The 27,224-nt window shown below is 35.2% G+C and overlaps 1 protein-coding gene across 3 annotated transcripts in view; it reads right to left on the minus strand.

Annotated features, from left to right (window-relative positions):
• LOC113093828 (phospholipid phosphatase-related protein type 5-like) overlaps positions 1-27,224 on the minus strand; it is a 43,527-nt gene that overhangs the window by 8,488 nt on the left and 7,815 nt on the right. The window contains exons 3-5 of one of the 3 annotated variants that reach the window (XM_026259396.1): positions 23,060-23,248; positions 12,352-12,484; positions 6,865-7,115 (exon numbers count right to left, since the gene is read on the minus strand). In XM_026259396.1, the coding sequence (XP_026115181.1) occupies positions 6,865-7,115; positions 12,352-12,484; positions 23,060-23,248 (573 nt within the window). Of the gene's footprint in view, positions 1-6,864; positions 7,116-12,351; positions 12,485-23,059; positions 23,665-27,224 lie in introns of those variants that run through there. The other 2 variants (XM_026259397.1, XM_026259398.1) reach the window with 2 other exon arrangements.

Raw genomic sequence — 27,224 nt, forward strand, 5'->3', positions numbered from 1 at the left:
CAATCTAACTTCTGTTACTGATACTTCAAAAAAGAAAAAAAAGAGTTGCTGAAACATTCATAATGTCATATGTAGAATTACTGTAAAACTGCTTTGTTAATATACAAGGCCTCCTCTAGTATTCAGACATATCAGATGGAAAAAGAGGGGAATAACACAAGCAAGCAGAATGGTTTCAGAACTTAAAAATTAAGGTTCTTTTAACCTTTCCATGGTTCCATGACCTCTATCATTCATAGAACATTCTACTCCATAAAAGTTTCTTTATAGTAGAAAAAGCTCTTTAGATGTTTTAAAAAACATTCTTTGCACTAAGAAAAACTGAAAACTGAAAGGGAACCAAAAAAGGCTCTTTATTGCAATTCCTGCGAAGGCCCCCTTGAAAACATTTATTTTTAAGTGTACAGAGTCCATTAGCAAATTTGCATGTTTGGAGGTTGAGAATACAGAGATTTTAGGATGTGGAGATGGCTTCACTGAAAAGTTGTTCACTCAAGTTGTTCCAAACCTATATGTTTCTTTCTTCTGTTGAATTCAAAAAGGCATTTTGAAGAATGTTGGTAACCAAACAGGTAGCCAAGTCAATGGTTACCAAGATTCTTCAAAATATCTTCTTTTGTGTTCAACAGAATAAAGAAACTATGGCTTGGAACAACTTGAGGTTGAGTAACTCATTTTTAGTTGAACTATGCCTTTAATGGATGAAATGGATATACAGTACAGACCAAAAGTTTGGACACACCTTCTCATTCAAAGAGTTTTCTTTATTTACATGACTGTGGAGGCCAGGTCATCTGGTGCAGCACCCCATCACTCTCCTTCTTGGTCAAATAGCCCTTGATGCCTTCAGTGTGACAGATAGTCATGAAAATAAAGAAAACTCTTTAAATGAGAAGGTGTGTCCAAACTTTTGGTCTGTACTGTACATGTAGGCATGTCACTGTGTGTGTGTGAGTGTGTATGCTCTCAGGGAGGCTCATGCGCAAGTGAACAGTTATCCAGCACTCATGATCAGTCAGTTAAAGACGGAGTGACCAAAACAGGCCTATCCATCCAGAGAGAGATTTGTGTTGTGACTTTGTAAGTCACGTCATTGCAAGTGAATGAGAAAATGTGGACAAATGTGGGACAGTCCTGCCGACTCATTCTGGTGTATGCATGTGTGTCAGCACTGAAGGTCGTAGATAATCAACCATCCCTCCTGAGCAAATGCCACACAAAGACAGTAATTGTTACCTTGCACGAGTCGGAGACGCTACAGTGCAGTCTCGCTCTTTCAGTGTCTCTCTTGGATTCAAAGGTCATTGTCACATTGTGACCTGATTTTATTCTGTCTGCAGGAGTTGGGGTGAGCAGGCATTTTTGGTGTCCTCAAATCTCAGTATGACTGTGTATTTTGGGAGGATATAAACCAGAAAGATCAGACAAATTAATGCAGGCTCAAATCTCATACAAAATACAGTTAATGCACTTTCAATGTATGTGTATGTGGCAAGGCATTCTGGAGGTTTTAAAAACAGAAATATAAAGGTTTTTAATTTAAGCAGTCCTTTGACGTCATCTAATGCTCACTTTCAACTCTTAACTAATCTTTAAAAACACAAAGAATTTAATAACAATGCTAATTAAATATAATCTTTAGAAAACCTCAAAATTAATATCAAATAGAGTACATTATAATATTGTGATGCCTAAATTAACTTGCAGCATGTAACATGATTGATTTTCAGTATTAAGTATTTCATTTTCAATATATTTGTACAAAACTATATAGAATTTTTATATCAGCCAGCTTTGGGGTCTGTAATATTAAAACAAAAATTGAAATGAAGTTTCTTATGCTCAACCAGACTGCATTTCTTTACAGTAAAATACAGTAAATATGTGAAATAGTGCTCAAGAAATGCTGCTTAATGTAAATTACATAAAAATTCAGGATTCTTTTATAAATAGAAAGCTAAAGAAACTGCATTTTTTTTAATATAATTTTTTGCAACAATGTAAAAGTCTTTAATGTCCATTTTGATATATTTAGTGCATTCTGTTCTGCATAAAATTATACATTTCTTAAAAAAGAAAAAAAGAAAATGGTACTACCCCCAAACTTTTAAATGCTACTGTAATTTAATAACAGTGTATCCCTATTTTATCTGTTTCACTTAGGAGTATGTCAGACTACAAAAATAAAATGGGTTGTGAGTATTGTTTCATGTCGACTTTTCCTGTATCCTACATTTTGCACGTGCTATTCAGGAGTTCTTAGTCACCTGCCTTTAGTGCTTCTGTCAAAAACCATGTAGTCTTTTAGAATTAGACAAAAGGTCATCTCACAGGTCAAGGGCAAAGCCTCAAAGCTACAGAGAGTAAGATGTCAAAATATCAATTTTACACACTGTTGCACAGCAGTGAAGTTCTTTCCTGAGTGATTCTTAAAAGTGACGTGACATTCAGTGGTGACCCATACTCAGAATTTGTGCTCTGCATTTAACCCATCTGAAGTGCACACACCCGGAGCAGCCATTTATGCTGCGGCACCCGGGGAGCAGTTGGGGGTTGAAATCGTGTATTGAAGGTGGAGAGAGAACTGTACATGCACTCCCCCCAACTACAATTCCAGCTGGCCCGAGACTCAAACTCACAACCTTTCAATTGTCAGTCCGAGTCTCTAACCATTAGGCCACAAATTCTGTGTGTTCTTTCTGTCGGGCAGAGTGGGCATCGGCTCTGATATGCTTTAACTAACATCATCTGAAAGCCTAAAATACATTTTTATTGTATTTGTGACATCTCTCAGGATTCAGGATTGATAATATCACATTATCTGTTCAAATACTTTTTCAAACTGTCTCAGTTTGCCTTAGTTTTTGGAAAGTCATCTCCCACGGGAGTCTGACAAAGTCATTAAACTCTGAAAATGGACTGACTTACGATATCCTGCCAACTATTCTGACTTCATTTGCCACCTCATTCTTCAAACTTGAAGTGTTAATGTGTATTTGCGGTTTTTTTTTCTTCCAAAAACTAGTGAGCTAGTGAACTATCTTTTTGCCCTATATGGTGAACTAGTGAGTTTTGAAGACTGCAGACTCATAAGTGAAAGACCAATTGGAAGTCTCTTTATTACTTAAATGAAGTGAGAACAAAATGTCCAAAATCGAATGAAAAAACTATAGTTAAATACCATACATCAATGCAGCACAAATGGTAACATAAATTTAGACCCTGTCCACACGGAGACGGAGCTTACCCTAATCCGATCTTTTTTTTCCTCGTCTCAAGAAATATCCGCATCCACACGAAACCGTATAAGGATGTAGTATACATGCCAGACCAGTATGTGGCGCTATAATTCTGACACAGAGATACACTAAAAACAGAGAAGAAGACTTGGACTATTCTCATAAACCTTGCGCGTGGTACACAAACGAACATGGAACAATACATTTATTAATCAGTGTTAATGTTAGTTAATAAAAAGACAATCGTTCAGTGTTTGTTCATGTTTTTGTTGTTGTTACATGACGTAGAGGTGTCTGACTAGGGGGGAGTCGTGGGCTGATGACGTCATCGTTTCAGAAAATATACGGATTAGCCGTCCAGACGAAAGCGCAAAGACGGCGTTTTCAAGTGTATCCACTCTGGGACCTGGTTTCAAAAAATAGCGGTTTCACCTGATGAAAACGGCAGATCCGTGTTGACGAAATGCCTATCCGATAAAAAATTTGTGCGTATTCACAGAAACGCGTCTCCGTGTGGACGGGGCCTTAGCCTGTTCAGCTCAAAGATTCTCGACTATACTCTAAGAATTTAAGGGTGTTAGGTTTAGCACCTAATGTTAAGTAGAAAGAATACACAAATATTGGGGAAAATAATCAATTTTATATATACAAAACTCTTTAAGTTAGATTCTAAACAAAGAAAAAGAAAAAAAGGAATTCTGCAAAGATGCATTAAATTAATCAGAAGTGACAGTAGAGAAATGTACAATGTTACAAAAGTTATTTCAAATAAATATCAATGTATTCATTAATTTCAATATATCGTAAATTTTTTAAGCATTCTTGAACGCAAAATCATAACATTAGTATGAATATATTAACAGTTGTAATAAAAGTTGTAATAATATTTCACAATATTACTGTTGTAGTGCATATTTGATCAAATAAATGCTGTCTTGGCAAACAAAAGAGACGTCTTTGAAAATATAAAAAAAAATCATACTTTTGAACGGTTTTGCATGTTTTTTTATTTTAGATATTTTTAATCACTTCGTATCAGTAATAAATTAAAAATATTCATAATGATATGATTTCTCTCAATACCTCAATTTTTCAATAATGCATTCTGCATTTACTTAAAACTGCTTGAAGCTGTTAAACCTTATTACACACAAACTACTTTATCAATGTAACAAACTAAATCAGCCTTCACCAAAAACAACAACAACAACAGCAGTCACATATTCAGTAGGCTCTAATTAATCATGAATTTAGCTAACTTTTGATTCTGCAGAACATACATGCAGAACATCTCCATACTTTAAGACCTAGTGTACTTACAAAGCAGGACTGATCGCTCGTTGGATTGGAAAAACATGTCTGTTCAAAGACACCTTACAGGAAGTCAAAAATTCGAAGTTCTCTGATACATTAGAGCAGCGGTTCTCAATTCCAGTCCTCACGACCCCCTGCTCTCAAATAATCAGCTCATTAGAAGTGAGCTCTGTGCATGAACTGTTTGCATTGGCATGGTCCCTACACAGTGTTCATTGCTCCCTACTTCCTGAACAGGGTAAATCCGTTGAAGTTTACTTCACATCGGAACATTCATTCACGGATTTGCACTGCACAATGTCTTCACACACGGACAAGTGTGAAATTATATACCTAGGTAAATAAAGTTACCACTTTTTCAGACTTTTCAAGGACTGCCAAATAACATGACAGGGTCCAAGTTACTTAAACATTAGGATTGTGCTGATAGATAACAGTATCGTGTATCAGCGACAGTCCGAAATATCGACGATAGCAGATGCCTTTGTCGATAGTAAAGACGATAATATGCTCATTCTCCTATTAATATATTAAATTATAATATTAACAATAATAATTATTTTTTTATTATTTATAAGGCGGCCTATTATAATTCGGCTATCAAATTGCCCAACTATTTCACTTCAGCACCGCATTTCAAACACACGAGCGCAAATGAGGATTAGAGCTGTGAAGGAGTCTCCAACCACAAACAAACGTACATCGTCTGCAGACATTAGGTAATTCATTGCACTTTAACAAGTAATCTGAACGGCAAATGTGCAATATTTTAAACAAGCCCTCACTAACGGAGTTTAATGCCACAGTTATGTTAGAATGCATCTCATTCTTGTTTCTGTGGCGGTGTGTCAGGCTAATCATGGAGTGCACGGTCCGGAGCGCTGTATGACTGATGCATCAATTCAATTCAACTTTCCTCCAAATATATAAACTTACCTGTTTAAATACTTTATATTTAACGTGTTCGTTTATGTCCAATATTAGTGTTAATCATACGCACCACCAACGCAGCATCATAGAATGTCTATGAACAGATTCACGCCCACTTTTAGGGGAAAACAAACCGCCGTACAAGTATTGGATCGAGGAAGTGGACTAACCTTACAACAGGCCAAAGAGTTGTTATGTGGTTGGGTGTACCAATGATGTTTGTAAAACTCCAAATGTGAAGTTCATGGCTTCCTGCCATCATCATCCATATCTTGCTTTTATGGAAATATCACGAATTACGTATGATGCTAATCGAAAGCTAAGCCTGGCTAGCTGTATGGCTTGAGAGAAAAGAGCACTCAGTACTCTAAATATAAAGTAATAATATATACACATTTAAAAGATGATTACTTTCAAATACGAAGTAAAATCATTCACTGGCGTGTACCTGGTGACTCAATGAGGTACTGTACGAGTAAATGTCCGGGTAAGACTCAGAGGCCAATGGGCAAATTTAGCCAGGATGCTGAGATCATGCCTCTACTCTTTTCGAAAGACATCCTGGAATTTTTAATGACCACAGAGAGCCAGGACCTCGGTTTAACGTCTCATCTGAAGGACAATGCTTGTTGACAGTATAGTGTCCCCATCACTACACTGGGGCACTAGGACCCACACAGACCACAGGGTGAGCACCCCCTGCTGGCCTCACTAGCACCTCTTCTAGCAGCAACCTAGTTTTCCCAAGAGGTCTCCAATCCAGGTACTGACCAGGCTTGGCCCTGCTTATCTAATCATCCAACACGATGTCACCATAATATTTGTAATTTTTTACAGAAATTATAAACAGTTTTTTTTACAATATTATGCTATGGCCTCTACACACTTTTACCAGTGTGTTGTTTTACCAACTTTCATGCATGATTTGTAAAATAGTATATTTTGATGTTTGCATCATACAGCAAACTCCACATGTATGGCTTTTCTGATGTTGTAAACTTGCTTGTTTGCTCACCCGGTACAGGTGTTGATGGTGCGTTATTTTTAAACCCGTTTAAGTTCCACTAACTGCACATGTCATTTCTAACTGAACCGCCATGATACGTACAACAACCAGTGTGATAAAATGTTGCCAGATTCATGTTCATCTGTTTAAATCAGGGGTCGGCAAACTTTCGGGCATGAAGGGGCATTTTTTATTGTTCTGGTTAAATACTGTGCCTTAAGTTGGCACACATGCCATTGGTTGCGGACTCCTGGTTTAGATAAAACTGAACTGAAAGTGTTGCAAGACATGCAAGAAGCAATGCAATATTTTGCAACAACGTCACCACAGGTACGTTTTTCCAATGAGGATGTTTTGGATTTATGATATACTCACCGCCATATAGACAGCAGCGTACACGCTGAGCGCTGCCTCTTTGGAAGGGAAGGTCTTGCGTGCATGTAGAATGTCTTCCTCGTTGCCAGTGCAGGCTTCCTGATGGCTGATGTAGCGAAGAGCTTGCTGGCAACCCAGAGCTGTATAGTTGGGCTTGCACACTATCAGGAAATAAGGGGCCAGGTTCCCCGTTACCACCTGACCAGCGTTCACAAAGATGTCAGTGGTGAAAAGGCCAAACATGTATACACCTATGCAGAAAAAAAAACAGATCCAGATACCAGTTACTATAAAAAAAACATGAAAACTTAAACTTTAATTCTCTTATTTTTTGTGAATTCACTATAACCATATCTCCCATAAACACTTCCTATATTTGATTTAAAAATTCCTTGCCTTCATATGACATTAAAAGTACGGTATGTAATCACGGAGTAGAATCCAAGTATGTTATTCAATGGGAGAATCCATCAACAACTTAAAACATGTATTTCACAAACGTAACCTGGAAAATTGGTTCAATTATGCAGTGGTCGCGCTCAGCCTGTTTACGTATGTTGGCTCGTTTAGTACAGTGTGTACCAGATCCTACTTAAGCACATCAAGGGGACAGATACAACTAAGCCTAGGTGATCTCCACAGAGGCACACATTTAGCCGCTGAGCTGTGAGGACGCATTAGAGGAGCTAATGTACTGAGTTGATGAGAAAATAACCTCATAACCGAACCTAATAATTGAGTCTTTCTCATTGCCGCTCTGTAAACCAAACCATAATACCTCAAATAAAAGAGCTCAAACATTGGATGAGCATGTGATTGACAAGCCAAATTCAATTATATTTGATTCCAATCAATTCACTATTATATATAGTGATTGTACAATTACATGATTTAGTATAAAATTATTATATTATTATGATTATATAATACTTTTCCTATAATTATCAGTGTTGAATAGTTTTTGCTGCTTAACATCTTTCATAAAAAAAAAAAAAAAATCAGGATTCTTTGATGATTAAGAAGTTCAAAACAACAGCATCTTTTATAACATTACAATTATCTTTACTGTCACTTTGGTTAATTTAATGCATGCAATTTTTTTCATTTTTATTTAGTATTTTCTTACCCCAAACTTTTGAATGGTAGAGTATATGTGACCCTGGACCACAAAACCAGTCTTAAGTCGCTGGAGTATATTTTCAGCAATAGCCAAAAAAATAAAAATTGTATGGGTCAAAATTATCTATTTTTCTTTTATGCCAAAAATCATTAGGATTATTAAGTAAAGATCATGTTCCATGAAAACATTTAGTAAATTTCCTTCTGTAAATATATAAAAACTTTTTTTATTAGTAATATGCATTGCTAACAATTCAGTTATTTCAGCAATTTTCTCAGTATGTAGATTTTTTTTCTTCCAGATTTTCGAATAGTTGTATCTAGGCCAAATATTATCTGATCCCAATATATCATACATCAATGGAAAGCTTATTTATTCAGATTATGTATAAATCTCAATTTCGAAAAAAATTGACACTTAACACACACACACATGTCTGGTCAGCTATCCTTGTGGGGACTCACCATAGGCGTAATGGTGTTTGCATTTTTAGATTTTCAAGAAACTTCATTCTGTGTAATTTATTAGCTTGTTTACCCGTGGGGACCTCAATTTAGGTCCCCACCATGACACGAGTCCCCATGAGTCTGTGTGTATTCAGGTTTAAGTCCCCACCAAAATAGAAAAACAAGTACACTCACACACACACACACACACACACATATGTTTAGCCCTACAAACACACCCACATTGTGAAAAATCTGAACGAAACAATGCAAAGTCAGAGAAAGTGAGAAAGACTTCATTCAGTATGGTTCATGGTTTTGTTGGCTCACCACTTGACGATCCTGAAGCAAAACGAAAACCACAGAGCTTGAGGAACCCCAAATCATGATGGACACATCACAAATAAGTCTTCCTCTTCATAATATACCCATGTATTTTGAGGAGTTTTACAATGGTAGATATTAGCCAAGGAACAGGAAGTCACCATTGTTTCTGAAAGAGCTCCATTTTTCTCCTTCACTCCTAAATGTCATGTTCTTTTTGTTTGGAACATCTTTTCAGCTCAACAGAATGACAGGCATGACAAGGCTATTATTATAGCCATTCAAAGACTTGTGTCAACAAGAAGTCATTTTCACAACTGTTGGCAGACGTATTCAGACAACATTAACAAAGCCCCGTTTAACATGTTTCCCTCCGTAAATACAGTCACTCAGAGGAATGCCTTGCAGAGTTTTTTACGTGACGCATAGCAAAACAAGTTTGGCAGATGGTTTGGAGGGAAAATATGATCTTGTTTTACTAAGAGTTGAGAATGCCAGTTGAGGTTGGCATAAAATGGCCATCTTATACTGTCACTGGCAGGCGTCACATCAGTCCTGTTTTCTGTCATGCTGGCTACATAATAAATTTGACGCTGACTGTCCCTAAACTGCATTCTGTCTTCGAGTGAACTTGAGCTAAATATGGCTTATTCACACTTCCTCACGCACAGGGATCTCAACAACTGTGTGGACACCAAAGGAACATATTTTTGTCTGTGAATCTATTTAAATTTTTTCAATCAACTAGCATTTATTCGTATCCACTCTGATTCAGTGAGTCGATTCAGGAAGATTTAACTGATTCAAACTCCTGTCCAGGAGTCTTTTGACTGTTTTCTGAAAATACATTTTAACTCCATTACCTTCATAACAATTTCAGCTTAAGTTCAAATTGTTTCAGATAACATCAGATTTAACATTTCATTGATATAACTTGGAGGAAGAACAGGAGCTTTTTAATGATGCTTTACTGGCACAAACACACTGCTTTGAAGTGTTTTCAGTTTTCATTCACAATCATTTATGATATGAAGAGTCAATGTGAACCAAGAGTTCTTCTCAGGGAGAGAGATGGGGAAATATTACGGAAAAAGCCTCCCTAAGCTAACCGAGAGTACACCATGACCCACAGCCATTTTCTAAATTGAATCTCTCCCAAAGAACATCACAGCGTGACTCATTATGCAAATAACACAAGCCAGTGACTCCAGGTCACGAAGCAACTGGTCTCATTTGATGCTTTTCAGTGGAGATGCACCATTAAACCTCCAACAGAACATGACGAGACATCATTCTTCAAAATATTTTCATTTCAAGCCGCCGCCACTGGCTGGAAACATGCATGACATCTTCTAGGTGCTTTATCTTTTGGGTTTAGGTTTGCAAGGACTAAAACCGTAAATCAGATAATAAAAAGCAGCACACAAATAATGTTTTTATTAAAATAATGTTAAAATGAATCATTTTAACATACATAGGATATAAATGCATTATTTGTCCTTTATATTTTTATTAAATTTTGTAGAAGCAATAAGGCAATGTGCTATATTGTGGATATATTTACATACATATAGTAGTGTATTTCAAGTTTCGTTTATTTGAAAATATAGTAAAACAGTAATATTGTGAAATATTATTACACTTTAAAATAACTACTTTATATTTAAAAAAAAAAAAATTATTCCTGTGATGCAAAGTTGAATTTTCATTACTCCAGTCTTCAGTGTCACATGATCCTTCAGAAATCATTCTAATATGCTGATTTTCTGCTCAAGAAATATTTATTATTATCGCAAATTGTGTTGCTTAATATTTTTGTGGAAACTGTTATCAATTTTCTTGGTTAAAAAAAAAACTTAAAAAAAATAGCATTTTTATTTTGTCACTTTTATTTATTTTTTTCACATCTATTTAATGTGTATTTACTGAATAAATGTATTAATTTATTTAAATATATAAATTCTTACTGAATCCAAACATCTAAGATTTCCTCTGTTAACAGTGAATGTCACTAATGTCAAAAGTAAATGAGATTTGAGAACGGCAATGGATTTCCAACGAATAATGACTGAAGTTTTAGTCATTTCTGACGAGGTTTGGAACAACACGAGGGAGAGAAATTATCATACACACGGACTTTTTGGTTGAACTGTCCCTTTTAGAAAAGTTCCTTAGCTTGAAAAACTTGCTAAATCTCTTTAAAGACAAAAATGTCACAGATGAAGTCTGTAAACAATTATGACAATGCTTTTGAGGAGCAAAAAAATAAAAAGGATCTCAGATAGATCCGATTTCCCCTGGGCCACACTGACTGCTGCTGAACAGTGACAGGTGCTGTCAGTAAAGTACAGGTGATCTTCTCAGCGCCCTGTAGGAGGCTTAGGAACAATTCTACTTATCTGATTTGTCTTTAAGACTGTTAATGCCGTCAGATGTCCAATAATCCCACAGCTTGGATGACTAGGCGCAGCAAACTGTGAAAGTATGACTAAAGTACTGTATATTCTACCGGAAAATGAGAGCATCTGTGGTGAATGGGAACCATTTAATGCAGAAATTAATGGAAGAGGATTTTCTCTGAGGATCAGGCTAATAATCCATGACGTCGTTGTTACTTTATCTCACAAAACCACTAAAGCATAAGAGCGAGAAAATGAGTGAAATGAAATGAAAAAAAATTAAACTGTAAGAGCAAGGAAGATAGACATGGCTGGATAGACTTTACCATCATGGTGTTGTAGAGCATGTGAGGTTTGAGGGCAAAAAAAGAAAAAACACACGTGGATCATATAGAAGTAGAGGTTGTGCTCCCAATATTGATGCACCAAAATTTTGCATTTTGACTAAACCTTAAAGGAACACTTCAACCATAAGAAAATTGTGTGTCATTTACTTACCCACATGTATTTTCAAACCTGCGTTTCATTTTTTAGACTTCATTTATTTGATTTATTACTTTATTTATTATTTAGAAAATGTATTCTGCTTTTTCCATAAAACAAACACATAGTAAAGTGACCACAGCTGTTAAACTCCAATAAGGTCAAAAAGTACAACAAAAGCAACAAAACAGTAGTCCATTCGTTTCATTTCAAGCATTCTGAAGCCAACTGAGTACATTAGTCATCCTTTTCATTATTATTATGAATACCAAATTATATTTCAGTCTGTTCCTCAAACAACATTACAGTGTGGCTTCAGAATATAGAAATATAGAGCACACAAGTCATACTAGACTACTGTTCTATTAAGGAACTATTTTATCCTATTAAGAACTTTCTTTCCGAGATATTTTTATTTCTCCATTTGTGTTTTACAGAAGTCAGACATGAGTGTAAATGGGGGGCAGCGTTTATTTGGCTGAAATGTCCCTAATATAAAATAAAAGTGTTTCAAACACCTTCCTACACAGGTATTAACCTAAAATACAAGGGTTTTTGACATTAGTGGCCTTACTGTTGGTTGGTGCAACCTCTCTTTCTGTTGAGAGGGACAAAACACATCCAAGTAATTCCCACAGTAAATTGAATGCCATGGCTGAAAGCACAAAATTCCATAAAAAGATGCATAAAATTAGGTGGAATAGCCGTGACATACCAAGGAAACGGAAAGTCCTCCGCACTAATGGGTTGAGGTAACAGCAGTCCCCGTTCACGATGGTCTTCTCTCGACTGTCAAGATCTTTTGATGTGTACTGTATCAAGAACAAAACCGTTTCGGTCACGGTGATCTGAAATAGAGCGGAACATCAGAAAATGTCAAATGTCTGAAATCAAATTAACTAATTCATTTTCACATTTTTATGAAGAAAATGTGAGTGTTGCTTATTAGTGCAAAAAGGTATTACTAGATGGTGTCCTAACGGCCCATGTAAAATACCCCACAATTAAAATAATTTTTGATTGTATCTGTATATAACCGAGCACAGAACCCAAGAAGCTATGAGTGTGTTGAAAGCTACAACTGAAACCCAATTTCACGAGCCTGAAACAAAAGCAAGATATTGATTAGTCTCTGGCTGCATTTTTAAAGCCTGCCGGTCATGCGACTGCAAATGACTGACATAATAAATGTATTCTGTTTTATTGTGCTGGTGCTCATTATGAGAATGGGCACTATTATTATCCCATAAATCCAAATTAAAGTTCGTTCTGCCCATATTTGCATCCATTATTAGAAGAAGTGTTGCAATATTGTTGTAGACAGAAGCCTGGCCTTGACTACAGGCCTTTTCACACTGCACACTTCATCTTTAGGAATTGAATAATTTGGTCAGTTAGATTTATAATCATTTGTTAACGTTATTCTTCACTGCCTACATAGTGCATTATACGATTTTTTTGTTTCCAGATAACATTTTTTTAATTTTAAATGAAAAACTATGAAAACAGCGACATTTATTAAAAAGATAAATGGTAAAGATAAAAGATAAATCCTTCTCCATTGATGTCACCAAGCCCTCTCATGTTTAGCCCCTCCTCTACAATCCATTCAATTTCCAATTCATAAGGTTGTCTAGTATCACACACATTCAGAAAATTGACTTTCAGAAAGACATCTCATATAGTCTCATCTAGGACTGAATCATCGCTTCATTAAATCAAGTAAATTGAGCTAATTTATGTCATCATTAAAACTGGATTTTAGGTTCCATAAAGATTTTAGGCTTTTTAAAGTAAACTCTATCTGCAGTGAAACTAATGAGACGTGCATTTCTCTTCTTCTGTTCATTAGTGCAGAGATCTGGGTTTGACTGAGGTAACGAGACCAGGATTAGAACACACATGAGGAGCTTGAGGCTCTTCCTGATCTGTCAGAGTGATTTAAGAGCTCGTCCAGCTCCTCGAGGGTTTGCTTTTGGGGCTTATAGATGCAAGCAGGATCTTCTGCTTCCAAAAGCTGAGAGACTTAATCTCACATTCTCAAACTGCATAAAAATCTAGGTAGAGAAGCAGAAGTGTTTGGTGGCCTCTTTGCCCCCCTCCTTACTTCAAATCAGTAGCGCAACCGCTCAAGCCTTTACACACATGCATACTGCAGAATCCAGGTTATGAGCAACCATCAGAAGAGAAAAGGATCAGGAAAGAAATAAATCATAGCCATTTGAGAAACACATCATTGCTTCTGTTTGATCTACACATCCATCAGGAAACAGATTTAAATCTGGGCAGTCAATCAAATTACTTACATGAGGTGCTGATTAATTAGATAAATCACATATTATATAATATTTCTTGAAAAAAAAAGCCAATTTAAGAGAAATTAAGACTTTACTGTGGCATATATGGACAATATAAATATGTATACTTGTGTTTTTCTTTATATATTAAATGCAACAATATCACTGGGGGGTGGGGTATGGTTGGGAACTGTGCCAGTACAATGAGAATAAAGAGTTTGACTTTAAAAAAAAAGGATATTCAGTTGTTCAAAAAACAAAATGACTTGTTTGCATCCTTTAGAAATGTATTGGGATGTGAAAAATGGACTGTGTATGACTTGAGTGAGCTTGGTGACTTGAATGTGCTTGGTGAAGGAATGCAATTTATTCGACAGATTAAGAGATTCATTAATGACTTTTATGAAGACATAATTTTCTTGCACTGAATAATGAAATCAATATCATGCTGATTTTAAAAGTGATGCATGCCATTTCTGTCACCAAAGAGAACTGAAAAAAAAAAAGACCAAAAAAGATTTCCCTAAACATGTTCTCTATCTCCCACTGGTCACATGGGCACAGGAGCCCTGCCCCAAACTCATATCATTGGTTGAGCATGTTGTAATATCATGATGGACAGGATTCTTTCATAGCAACCACTATTAGCAACTAAAACAGTATGACTGTCTGAATAACAACAGGAGGTATAAAAGTAGGTTAATGAAATGAGCTTTAAACAGAGTGTTTACACTGACAAGTGGTTAAGGGCTAGATTACATTTTAAATGGCCCTGTCACATGTACATTAACACTTTTTACTTGTTACAACTGATTAAAACCCTTTAATATTCTGAAAATGGTTCTTCCACACCATTCGATTAAAAAAATATATTTGTACAGATGGTTTCAAGCGAAAACCCAACACAAAGAACTAATCTGCATCAGAATAAGAAGGTTAAATCTTCAAGGTTAAGCTCTAAGCACGAGGTTACAGTCGTCCACCTGAGCAGGAATTCCTCAACATTACACCATTCTCTTATGTTGTATGTTTTCAGACAAACTTGTCAACCTGAAGTGCTGCCTGTAGAAGAGGAAGGAACATCCAAAGGATGCAGCAGAACTAATTTCCTGGCTTCTTATTTTTACACAAAGTTGGACTAAAACTGTTAAATGAAAAACACAATCTTCATGTGTAGCCTGATAGTGAGCCAGTACACTCATCCATTTCCAACCTAACAGACTAAAACTCACTAAATACACACCGATTCAAGCGTGAAGTCCTGAACACTTAGCCAGACATGAACATCTGTTGGTTTCTCGCTGATTTGTAGGGCCCAGATGATCACTGTTGACAATGAAGTGATATTTGTTTAGTTTGTGTTAATGAACAGCTATTTCATACTCATGGCCCATTTTCAGTTTTTTCAATCTGTTTCGCAGAGCTGAGAGAAATCTAGAGGACTTTTAGATGTACTGAATAAGGAGAATATGCTAATGCTGTGAAACTAAACTGAGTGAAACTGAGTCATAACCTCATTACATTTTTAAAATCACCATTTTGATACAGAAACCCTTCAGCCACTGAATTCAGTATCAATAGTGGGATATAAAAAGAGAACTGACAGAATATTATAAATATATCAAGACCACCTAGACACAAACATGAGATTCAAACCCAAACGAGTATATGTTGATAAATCTCTGAAAACTGGGGATTAAGAAAAAAAAAATTTGATTACTAGGAGATTACTGTTTGGTCTGCTTCATATGGAAGTTCATCTCCACAAGAAAAATAAATTAAATAAAATTCACACTTTGGTAATCTTTGGTAAACTTTTTTTAATTATTGATTGATTTTAATTAATACAGGTCAGAATAATTACATTGTTTCATTTTTACAGTAATACATCTGTTACGCTGACTGACAATAGAATATTATTTCACCCCTATTTTGACATTTTATTTTCACAAATGATATTTGAAACATTAAAGATGAAACTTCACTTGCATTTGATGTGCTTCCTATCTATAGAAAAAATCCCTTGGAAATTTAACAACATGCGGACACCAAAAAATGGGACGCCTCGTCTTTGACCTCTGTAACCAATATATCGGAGCTGTAAAAGAAGACCTTTCTCTACGATCTATAAAATTCTACAACAAAGTGTCATTAGTCAAAACAACAAAACACCTTCATTACCAAGATGGCTGCCAAGTGAACTGACTTGCTTAAAGTGACTTTGTTTGTGGTCAGTACTGACAGAGCCCACATTATTGGAGCACTGCAGAATAATAAACAATTTTGAAACCACATTTTTGTAATTTTAGGTACTACTTTACTTATTGACACCCACTCTCAAAAAAAGTCTTTGTCAGAAAAAAAAAAAATTCAATATCATTAGTGCTATTCCAAATTTAATTGGGAATGATCAGGATAAGCATGATTTGTTGTGAATTGTGAAGTCATTTACTGGTGTTGATAATTTAATGCTGAATGGATGCAGTTACATACTATATTTGTTTGAAAGCATAAGGGTGGATTTGCCATTAAATTGTGTTTTCAGTCATGGAAACTGGTTGTTGAATTGTCTCTGATGGCAGTCACAACTCAATTGTGAACTCTACTTTGATATAAAAGTGTATACTAAGATATAAAAGTAGTAGTTCTAGGGAGGAACATAAATGGAAAGCCTCAAAATCGCTAACAAGTCGCTATGAAAGAAGAAGATGATCTATCACATTTGACTGCATGTCAGTAGCAGACAGCTGTCATCTGTATCAGTGGTTTGCCAGTGTTCAATGGCTTCAAAGTCACAGAGAGACAGAGATCAAAAACAACACAGGCTTCACTTAAAGAAATAAAGTTTTTTTTAACACTTTTATTTAATTTTCATTGATAACTGTACCTTCTGCAATCCTTACAAAGTCATTAATGTATCATATATAGAAATAAATTTATATGTACACACACACACACACACACATATATATATATATATATATATATATATATATATATATAGATAGATAGATAGATAGATAGATAGATAGATAGATAGATAGATATAATGTGTATATACATATATAAACACACACACACACACACGTTTGTTTTTGTGAAAAGTGGGGACATCCCATAGGCGTAATGGTTTTTATAATGTAGAAAATGTATTTCATGAATGTGTCTGGGTCATATTTCACCACACAATGAAAAGAAAATTAAAGAGAAAAATTTTATGAGGCATATTTAAGACTATTAATATATAATCTTTCAATAAATCATTAATGTGCACAACATATATTATTTCAGTCATTAATTAATTGTCATTATATTTGCAATGCATTTAATTTATTTCACAGAATGTGTGTGTAAAATGTGCTTAATTTGAAATTGTCACTGCAAAAAAGTTACTAACAATAGGACTTTATTTAAATATTATTTCTTATGAATAAGACATTTCTATGAGACTCACATAAATTACTTAAGCTGTAAAACCCTAATTGGAAGCTTTATTTCTAAAAGTGAGCCAGAGAAATATGTGCATGCTTATATTAGCTTATTATTTAATTATTAGTCATGTGATAATTGCTTTCTTGTCCTTAGTGACAGCAAGTCTTTATTACAGGGACAGTCCCCCTGGAACAATCCGGGTTAAGTGCCTTGCTCAAGGGCGCATGATGATAGGGGACTTCTCAAAGAATGTGCATGAGAATCTGTTTGGTATTCAATATAAGACGTTTACATACAAGTGCACTTGGAAATCATGAGCTAAAATTATTGGCACGTTGTATATTAAAGGAAAAGTTTACCCAGAATTTTTTTTTTTTTTGCTGAAAATGTCGTCACCCTCTCAGCCTTCCATAAATTAAATTGCCAAAATGTGCCTTTTACTGTTTTGTCTGAGACTGTATTCTGAGACTGACATTTATTTTTTACTGTACAAATAATTTTAAAACATTATGTATGAACGTTATAATAAATGTATTAATAGAGGTTTTGTAGGGCAATTATAAATATCAGTATTATTATTATTATTATTTTTTTTTTTTACAGAATATCAGTAAAATTACAATGCTAACATTTATGAATGTTGATGGAGTTGTTGCTTTTTCCTCGGCTTTTATTTTGGCAGAAACCCACAAAAAGATCTCAGTGCTTCTTTTTTTGGCAAAAGCATGCAAATATATAAATGATTCTCATTACGAATTTAGGAAGATGTTTGTCGCACATATCACATTGTCGCATGCCTTAGACATTTTCTGATGTTGATCAGAAAAACCTTTAGTTGAGGACAGCCCAAGTTAAAAGACCTTAATGATTTGTTTCTTACAAACATCTCTTCACACTTTACAAGACATGATTATGATGTTTTAATCATCATTTTGGACTCTCTCTATGAGTGCACCCATTCACTGCAGAGGATCCATTTGTGAACAAGTGATGTAGTGCTACATTTCTCCAAATCTGTTCCAATAAAGAAATAAACTAATCTAATCACAGATGGCCTAAGGGTGAGTACATTTTCAACAGATGTTCTTTTTTGGGTGAAGTATTCCTTTAATCTTGCCATGACTATAGACCCGGCCTTGTGCTATCAAGTAAATCTGCAAAAGTCATTAAATGTCTGGGTAAAACAATTATACTCAAACTTTGCTCATTATAATCTCTGTTGAAGTGTGGGCTTTATTGTGATTTAGCACATTTGGCAGTGATCGTAAAATTCCATTCATTATCAGAAGATTTATCAGTATTAAATAGGATTTTACATTGTAATCCGTTTTTAAATGAAGATGTGATGGGAATGCAAGCCTGCCTCATCCAAAAGTCTGATATCGCACAATCGTATCCAAATCCAGCAGCAAACTTATTATGTTGAGGGATTTCTTTAATCATTCACGTATGTGAGACTTTTCCCCCATAATCCGCACCTTAACGCATCAATGTCATTTTGCCAATATCGGCTCAAACCGAGCAATATCTCTTTCTGAAGCTCATATCTTTACCGCAAGCCTTTCACACTACAAATCACAGCGTGATGGTTTCAGTGCTAGTGTGCCGTGGAGTTTATGAGCAATACTTTGTGGAGATGGAGTTCATTTCTCTTTACGGCAACTTTGGCTGGGGTCACAGTATTGCAATGTGGAGACCGAGATTGTTATTTATTCTGTCTAGAAAAACATGAGCCAATATCTGTCTGTGCCACTCAGAAAGGTGTTGGGGAAAAAAATATAACAACCTAGCTGCCATGTAGCAACACTTATAATCTGACAGCACTGTAAATGAAAAATGCATTTATAGAGTCTGGAAGCAGTCGAGGAGGGAATCACTGAAAATAAGCAGTCTTTATATGTAAATTTTCTGGTTGGGTAATTTTGTGTAAACAAGATCTCACCAGTGTCTCTTAATAATAATAATAATAATAATAATAATAATATAGTTTTTCCAGGCTAGTAAGCATTATTTATGGCAGGTGTAACCAGAATTACATTTGGGTTGGGTACCAATCTTCTGAATGCAAACACACACACACACACACACACACACATTCAAATGAAGCTTTATTTCTGTCCACTGAATGTGATCAGCCCTAAGAAAAAGTAACAAAACGTACAAACACTTACATGTTAGCAGCTAAAAAAACGTTAATAATCTAACGCAAAGTGTGAATGTATATGAATTCCCATGTATTAATATTAAAATCATGGCTTTAATGATTTAAATCTGTTGTATTTAACGGTCATATCAATACATGTTTTTATTGATAGCAGTTTACTCATCTGCTTAATAGGAAATAACATTTCTGTGCATGCTGCAAACTCATTTCGGGGATTAACGTTACATAATGTTAAATGAGACTACACTTTGAAACCTTAAAATGAATACAATTTATGTAATTGTTTAACCATTTTTTGTAATATTTTGCTGTGCAATTTTTTCCTATCCAATGACTGACAATACAACCATAGATACACAAAAACACAGCATAAAATTACAAATCACATCCATTTTATTTGTTTGCTGTACTGCATATCTTCAGAATCCAGATGTTTGCAAGGAACATATCCAAATTCAGCCCTTTATTAATCGATCTTCATCTTCATTCTCAGCCACAGTGACCGTCAAAGTCAAAGCCCACGCTCGTTATGATTCGAATTTGAAAATAGAGCCAGTGCGCCACCCTCGAGAAACGTTACGACATGGTTTACAGCACTGATATCGAATGCTCATTGGTTCTCACCTAATCGTCAAAGATTGCGACATGTCGTGTTTCAGTTGATAGACATTTGAAATCATACATTACTGCGCCAGTGCGCCTTCACGAAGAGAAGACAGATACATAATTTCATGGATTAATAAATTAAATTCTGCTCTGTACCCTATAAAAACTATTAACTCCAGAGAGGACTGCGACTGGAGCTCATTATCATTTGAACTACTTTTGGTACCACTTTTGATATTTTCGCAAAAAAATAAATGATTAACGTTATTTTTGTTTGATTAAAGTTGTTTATTTATAACAGTAACGTTATGTAGTTTTAAGAAATGGTTATGGGTAGGTTTAGGGGTAGGTGTAGGATTAACATTAGTGATTCGAAATAACGTTTTAATGTTATTTTTCCTAAATTGGGTTTTATTATGTTTTATTCTTTTAACATTCTGTATAAAATGGGTAAGTTTAGGTTCGGGTGTGGTATAGGGATCTTACATTTATCAAAAAAAATTATAAAAAGGGAAAATATACATAAATATTAAAAAAATTAATCAGATACGCATTAAAAAGCAGCTTCATGAGCAAATTTCTATGGATAACTGACTGGTCAGAGAACACGTTCTATCTGTATGTATTTGAGGATGTTTTTACATAATTTAAAAACATATCAAACCTGTAATTACGTCCAGATAATACGTAAACGGCACTGTAAATACGTAAAGGCACATACGTATTGGACAGTTTTAATTTATGTCTAAATATGTACGTTTTGATTGCGAGATCAGTCTGATCTTCCTGGCATCTCTTTTACATTTAACAAAAACAAAAAATAAGAAATAGTTCAAAATGGAAATGATAGAGTCCCATCAAATGTAATCCTAAAATCAATATATAATGAACCAAAAGAGAATTTGGAGAGCTTCATATTTTAAGAATAAAATGTCCTTTTATCTGCTGCCATTCATCTTTTAAATGCATTAGATGAATACAGAACCACACTATGAGCTGACAGAGCAGCAAAGGTCCAGCACAGCGGCACTTCAGATTGAGTCAACTGCTACTGATGAAATAATGTGGGCTGCCTGGTGAACATTAAATTACAGACAGTGAGATGTGAGATGTCTATATTCACAGTTTGCTGTTATCTGCAGATTTCAGTGAACAAGTATTATAAGCAACAACGCATTTGTCAGTGAATAGTCAAGCTAATGAAAGCATTCAGTATTGGGGCAATGTCTGATGAGATCTAACATCAAAGGCTTCGTCTTCAGCTAGGTATGAAGAGAGCATATTTTATGATATGCAGGCTTAATTTATGCATTCATAGATAATGAAAACTCGTTATCCTGATTTACCAAGATGGAACATGTGCAGTAAACATATTTGGATCTGTTTAATTATACAGTCATGCATGCATGAAAATGAGTATTCCATTCAATGGTTTAAGAAATATCCTTTAAATTACAAATAAACATACAAAATCGACAGAGTTAGAATGTACTTGAATGTGAAAGTGATAATGAACAGCAGTGTCGACTAGGTATGACTCACACACAAGTTTTGTCTTAAAGACTCATGGTGTGCATTATTTCTGTATCTCAGACAGCATTGCTAGCATCACACAGCAATGTTGCACATATTCTGAAAGAGTTTTATTTATTAAACCGATCTCTTATGTATCTCTAGCTTGAATTACATTAATGCAATCACTTGCACGCTGCTTAATCAATGATAAATAGCACATTTTGAAGTATTTTTATTAAACCTCTCTTGCAAACCTCTAAAAATCAAAACACAAATCAAGCAAAATCACTTATCCAATCAAAATCTAAAACAAATCATACATTGATTACTATAGAACCACTTGCAACCCAAGGAAATTGGCAAAAATGGCAAAAATAATATCAGACCACTAATAAAACTCTAGCCGGATCTTCTTCCAAGCAATCATTTATCTAATTAATCAAAATCGAGTTTTGCATCTCAAGTTTGATTTGTGTCCATGCTATCATTTCTTTAATAATCCATGAATGCAAAAAATACAACTGAAAATCAATATCAAAAAACTCAACACAGAGTTAATCAATATTGAAGACAATATCTAGTCTTCTAGTCTTTTGTAATTATTAATTTACAAATTACGTATTATTACATATAATTGAAGACCAACATGAAAATCACTTAAAAATCATAAACTCTTACTTGATCAATATCAAGTAATAACTTATAAATCAGTTCCTATTCTGGTGTGCTTTCAATCAATTATCGATTCATCAACACCTAACAGGCAAGTCAGTATGAAATCACTTATCAATCTGATCTGCATTGATGCAATCATTGTTTTTAAGCAAAAATTGTGAATGCACTTAAAATAGCCTAGATCAAATGATCAGTCAATAATAGTGCTGTCAAAAGATTAATCGTGATTAATCGCACCCAAATTAATAGTTTTGTATACATAATATATGTATGTGTACGGTGTATATTTATCATGTATATATAAATACACACACATACTTATATATTTTGAAAATATTTACATGTGTATACATTTATATACTTATATTTTATATTATATAGAATTATTTTTAATAATTTAAAAAATATATATTAAATAGGCTACATGCATGCGTTTGTATTTATATATACATAATAAATTTACACAGCATACATGCAATTATGTAAACAAAACTTTTATTTTGGATGTGATTAATCGCCATTAATCATTTGACAGCGCTGGGAATAACACTTACACATCCACCAGTTAAGAATCTCAAGCTTCATTTGCTTTAATGCAATAACGAATTCGTTTAGTCTATCAATAAATGTAAATCACTTGAAGACATTCATCAATGATAATCAATATCATCTGGTCACTCCACAGCACTCTATCTATAAACTGACTGGAATAACCACTGTGTTCAGCGACTCACCAGCAGTGTGGGGACTCCAGTGACCACCGCGTACAACAGGGCGGGCGGGATGGCGCTCGTGTCCTCGGGTCCGAGGTAGGGTTTCGTGTACGCGGTCTCGTAGCAAAAGAATCCCTGCACGTGCACGTTGAACGTGTCCGTGTACTCGAAGTAATATGCCAGCATGACCGTCCCCGCCATGATCACCAGCTGGAAATAAAGCATGGTCGTCAGAGAGTGGGGCAGGAACATTTACCAACAATCCAGTGGAGAACCTCCAAACATCTGAGCTCTCGTTATAGTTCCCGCATCTCGCCGGGGTCTGACTCTCCGAGCGCACGCGAGGTTGGCACGCGAAGACGCACGAGCTCGCATGGCACAGCCCTCGAGCTGGAATGAGAGAGCGCGAGAAATTGCCACCGCGAGCTCCTTACTACAGCCAGCTGATGATGAAGAGAGAGACACGTCAGGCGCTGTGCTCGCGCCCCATCATCATCATCATCATCATCATCATCATCGTCGTCGTCGTCCGCTCAGAGGTTATTCCGTCAGTCACCAAATGTCACCTCCGCTCTTTCAACCTCAACAAACAACAATAAACCTGACTGTTTCAGTGCTTATACATAGTCGGTACAATGACAAGTGATGCTTTAATAGTTCATAAACACTTTGACCAATCGTAACGTAACACGCGCACTAACACAAAAGGAACTCCATAAAGGTCGCACTTTTAAAATAAAATGTAAACTAACTTAATGGTTCGCGCAGGGAATTTAAACAAATGCATACCTTTTAGATTACAGAATGCATATTTTTCACAAAGTATTGACAAAAGCGTAAAATATGCTATATTAATAATCCTGTGACATGTTTGGAGGCTTGATCATAATAAACGCACCTTCTCCTTGGTCTTTAAATATTACTGATATTGACGGACAGAATAATCAAATTTAATTCCTCAGGGAAATATGATCATATTTTGCAATTCTGTATAAACCTGACTAATTTTCTAGTTGTTTGTCGCAAATAAAGATCTCAGAAAAATGTTATGTGGTTTCAAATCGGAATATGACTTTTTGTTAAACAAGGCATGATGACTTTTGAAGAGGACAACAGGACAAACGAGAAGTTAATCAGGCATTATTGGGAGACACAACAAGTCAATAGGGAAATAAATTATAGATCAATATTCATATGAAATTTGAGATATTCTTATGAAAATGTTGTCAAGTTATTACTCCCATTATAACACTTGAACACTAAAAACTGATTGGTAACTTAGTTCTGAAGTCTTCTACAAAGGACTTAGAATAAAATATGAATAAATTATATATATATACATAAATAAAATAAAATCTACATTTGTTTCTTATGCTCCAACCAATGTAATGACATAAAAAAGAACAAAAAAAAAAAAAAAAAAAAGTTTTATGGTTTTCAGACACACACACACACACACACACACACACACACACACACACACACACCCCCACACACAGTATATTAATATACCTAAACTGTTTAAGAGACAAAAAATAAAATACAATTTATTATATTACATCCATTTGATTTTTGACATCTCAAAAGCTTTAACACGTAAAACCTTTTCTGTTATCAAATTTCTTTAATAATACACCTCATATATTAAAACATCTGTGATAAAATCTTACAGGGATTACATTTTTCCCTTCACTAAAAATATTAATAAAACTCGAGTGAGGCATTGTGAGGAATCATTTGCTCTGCTGGAAGCCCCTCAGATGTTCACATTAACCTTGCAGAGAATCAATTACAGCAGTAGCATATGTGTGACAGGGTGATGTGGTAGAACCATACATCTGTTAAAAACTCTAGCAAAACTAATCATGATAATTGGGCAGCTGTTATTTCCATTCCCAAATCTATTTCCACAGAGAAGAAACACAGCAGCTGGGCTGATTAATGTAGGCGTGGTTTCCATGATGGGAGAGGAGAGATTGTTCTTAATCTGAGCATCATAATATAATGATATTGTGTTTTATCTTTTTGCTAATTTGGCACTTTACATAAACAATTATTAAATGTGTGATATTGGATTCTGAAAACTATTTCTTTGAGTTCAGGAATATGATTGATGATCTTAAGGATCTTGTCACTAACTATGAGCATGTTCTGAATATGATGTGTCACTGAACATGAGAAGCTTATTCTTGATTTTACAGTTCAGAAACACCATAAGGAGTCAGCTGGACTAGATTTAGTTACTAAACCCACAGACCAATAAATGAGAGTCCAAATAAAGAAGTGTTACAGTGCATCACTACAGACTACCAGAAAGAAAACAGTATTACAAAGTAATAACAAAATACACTAAATAATATTCATAAACCTCTTAAATGCAATATTTATTATATTTATTAAAATATCCAAAAACCACTAGAACACTGTTATATAATTTTACTGCCTCATGTACATTATCCTAAATGTTTAGAAGAATGTTTAAACTCAGAAATAAGCCATTTTAGTGACATGGACCATGTCCATAGTGTCATTGTGTTGCCTGCCAATGCACACCCTTCGATTTCCGAAAACATGGAAACACCAATTACACTTTAATATGTCGTGCATTTTAATATACCGGTGATGACCTCACAGAGTAGCATTATAACAGAATTTTCAAATGTATCTAGTATGATAAAACAGAGCTGCTCTAGAAGGAGCGGAAGCAGTAGACTGTGGCATAATAAAAGCTCGACTGCTTTCGAATCGTGTGTCACGATTGTTCAGCGACCTCGATGGCTTTTAGCCTCACCCTGCTTCATTCTACTAGGTTAAAGCTGCAATAGGTAACTTTTGTAAAAATATATTTTTTACATATTTGTTAAATCTGTCATTATGTCCTGACAGTAGAATATGAGACAGATAATCTGTGAAAAAATCAAGCTCCTCTGGCTCCTCCCAGTGCTCCTATTGCCATTTGCAGAAATTGATCCGCTCCCGGTAGAAAAACAACCAATCAGAGCTGCGGTCCGTAACTTTCTTTTGTGTTCAAAATTTACAAAATGTATATAATAAGCGAGTACACCATGAATCCATTTTCCACACCGTGTTTTTAGCTTGTCCTGAATCACTAGGGTGCACCTATAATAAGTGTTTATATTCGGACTATTTAAGATTGCTTCGGGGGTACCGCGGCGGAGTAACCCAGTACCTTTGTGATTCTTCATAGACATAAACTTAAAATTTATGAAAATTATTCGTTAACAAACATTTTTCTGTGACTAAGATTGAATGACTGATAAACTAAACCTAATATATGATGATAAAAACTATGACTAAATTTATGCCGTGTCTTCATTAACAGGACGAGACGGACTATAATGTTATTTGAGGACTATCATCGATCAGGCCTTTAGAACAGCTAACATTACCGCCTTGGTCCTAAGCAGACCCAATTTTGAGGGTGGACTCGATTTCTCATGACTCCGGACATTCAAAATACATCTTATAGGCTACTGTCTTGTCTTGAAATGTGCGTTCCTGTCACTGGATTGTCAATCGGATAAGGGGCGTTCACATATCTAGTCTCAGTATGACAGCTGCAGTGGATGGATAGACTCCCAAATGCGAATTAGCGATCTGAAACAATGGCCTCAGCACCCAAAGTGGTAGGGATAAGGATGCACTGTTTTCTTTCAAATCAAAGCATAAATTCACATAGAAAACATATCATTGTGGTGTGGCTTAAACAGAATAGTGTACGCAGTTTGCGTTCGTCGGGTGTTTTCCCAAATGGTGCTACGGCGGAAAAAGTGTTCTCATCACTTCATAACGTTTTGGTGGAATCACTGATGGCAGACTGACTATTCTGACGATGCTTTTCATACTTTTCTAGACACTGACAATGTATTTCACTTGGCAGTAAATGGGAGTCACAGGCCTCCCGGTTTTAATCCAAAATATCTTAAATTGTGTCCCGAAGACGAACAAAGCTTTTACTGGTTTGGAACGACATGGGGGTAAGTGATTAATGACCAAATTTTCATTTTGGGGTGGAGTATCCCTTTAATGTATTAAAGACATCAAATGATCCCATGATGGGAAAAGTCCTAAAAGGTCCTATTTAGAACTTATGGAACCCTCAAAGGGTTCCAAGTCTGATGTGCCCGATAGAACCCTTTAATATTCTATATATATTCTTAGAGTG

Source organism: Carassius auratus, unplaced genomic scaffold (genome assembly GCF_003368295.1).
Source record: "Carassius auratus strain Wakin unplaced genomic scaffold, ASM336829v1 scaf_tig00215163, whole genome shotgun sequence".
NCBI classification, from domain to species: domain Eukaryota; kingdom Metazoa; phylum Chordata; class Actinopteri; order Cypriniformes; family Cyprinidae; genus Carassius; species Carassius auratus.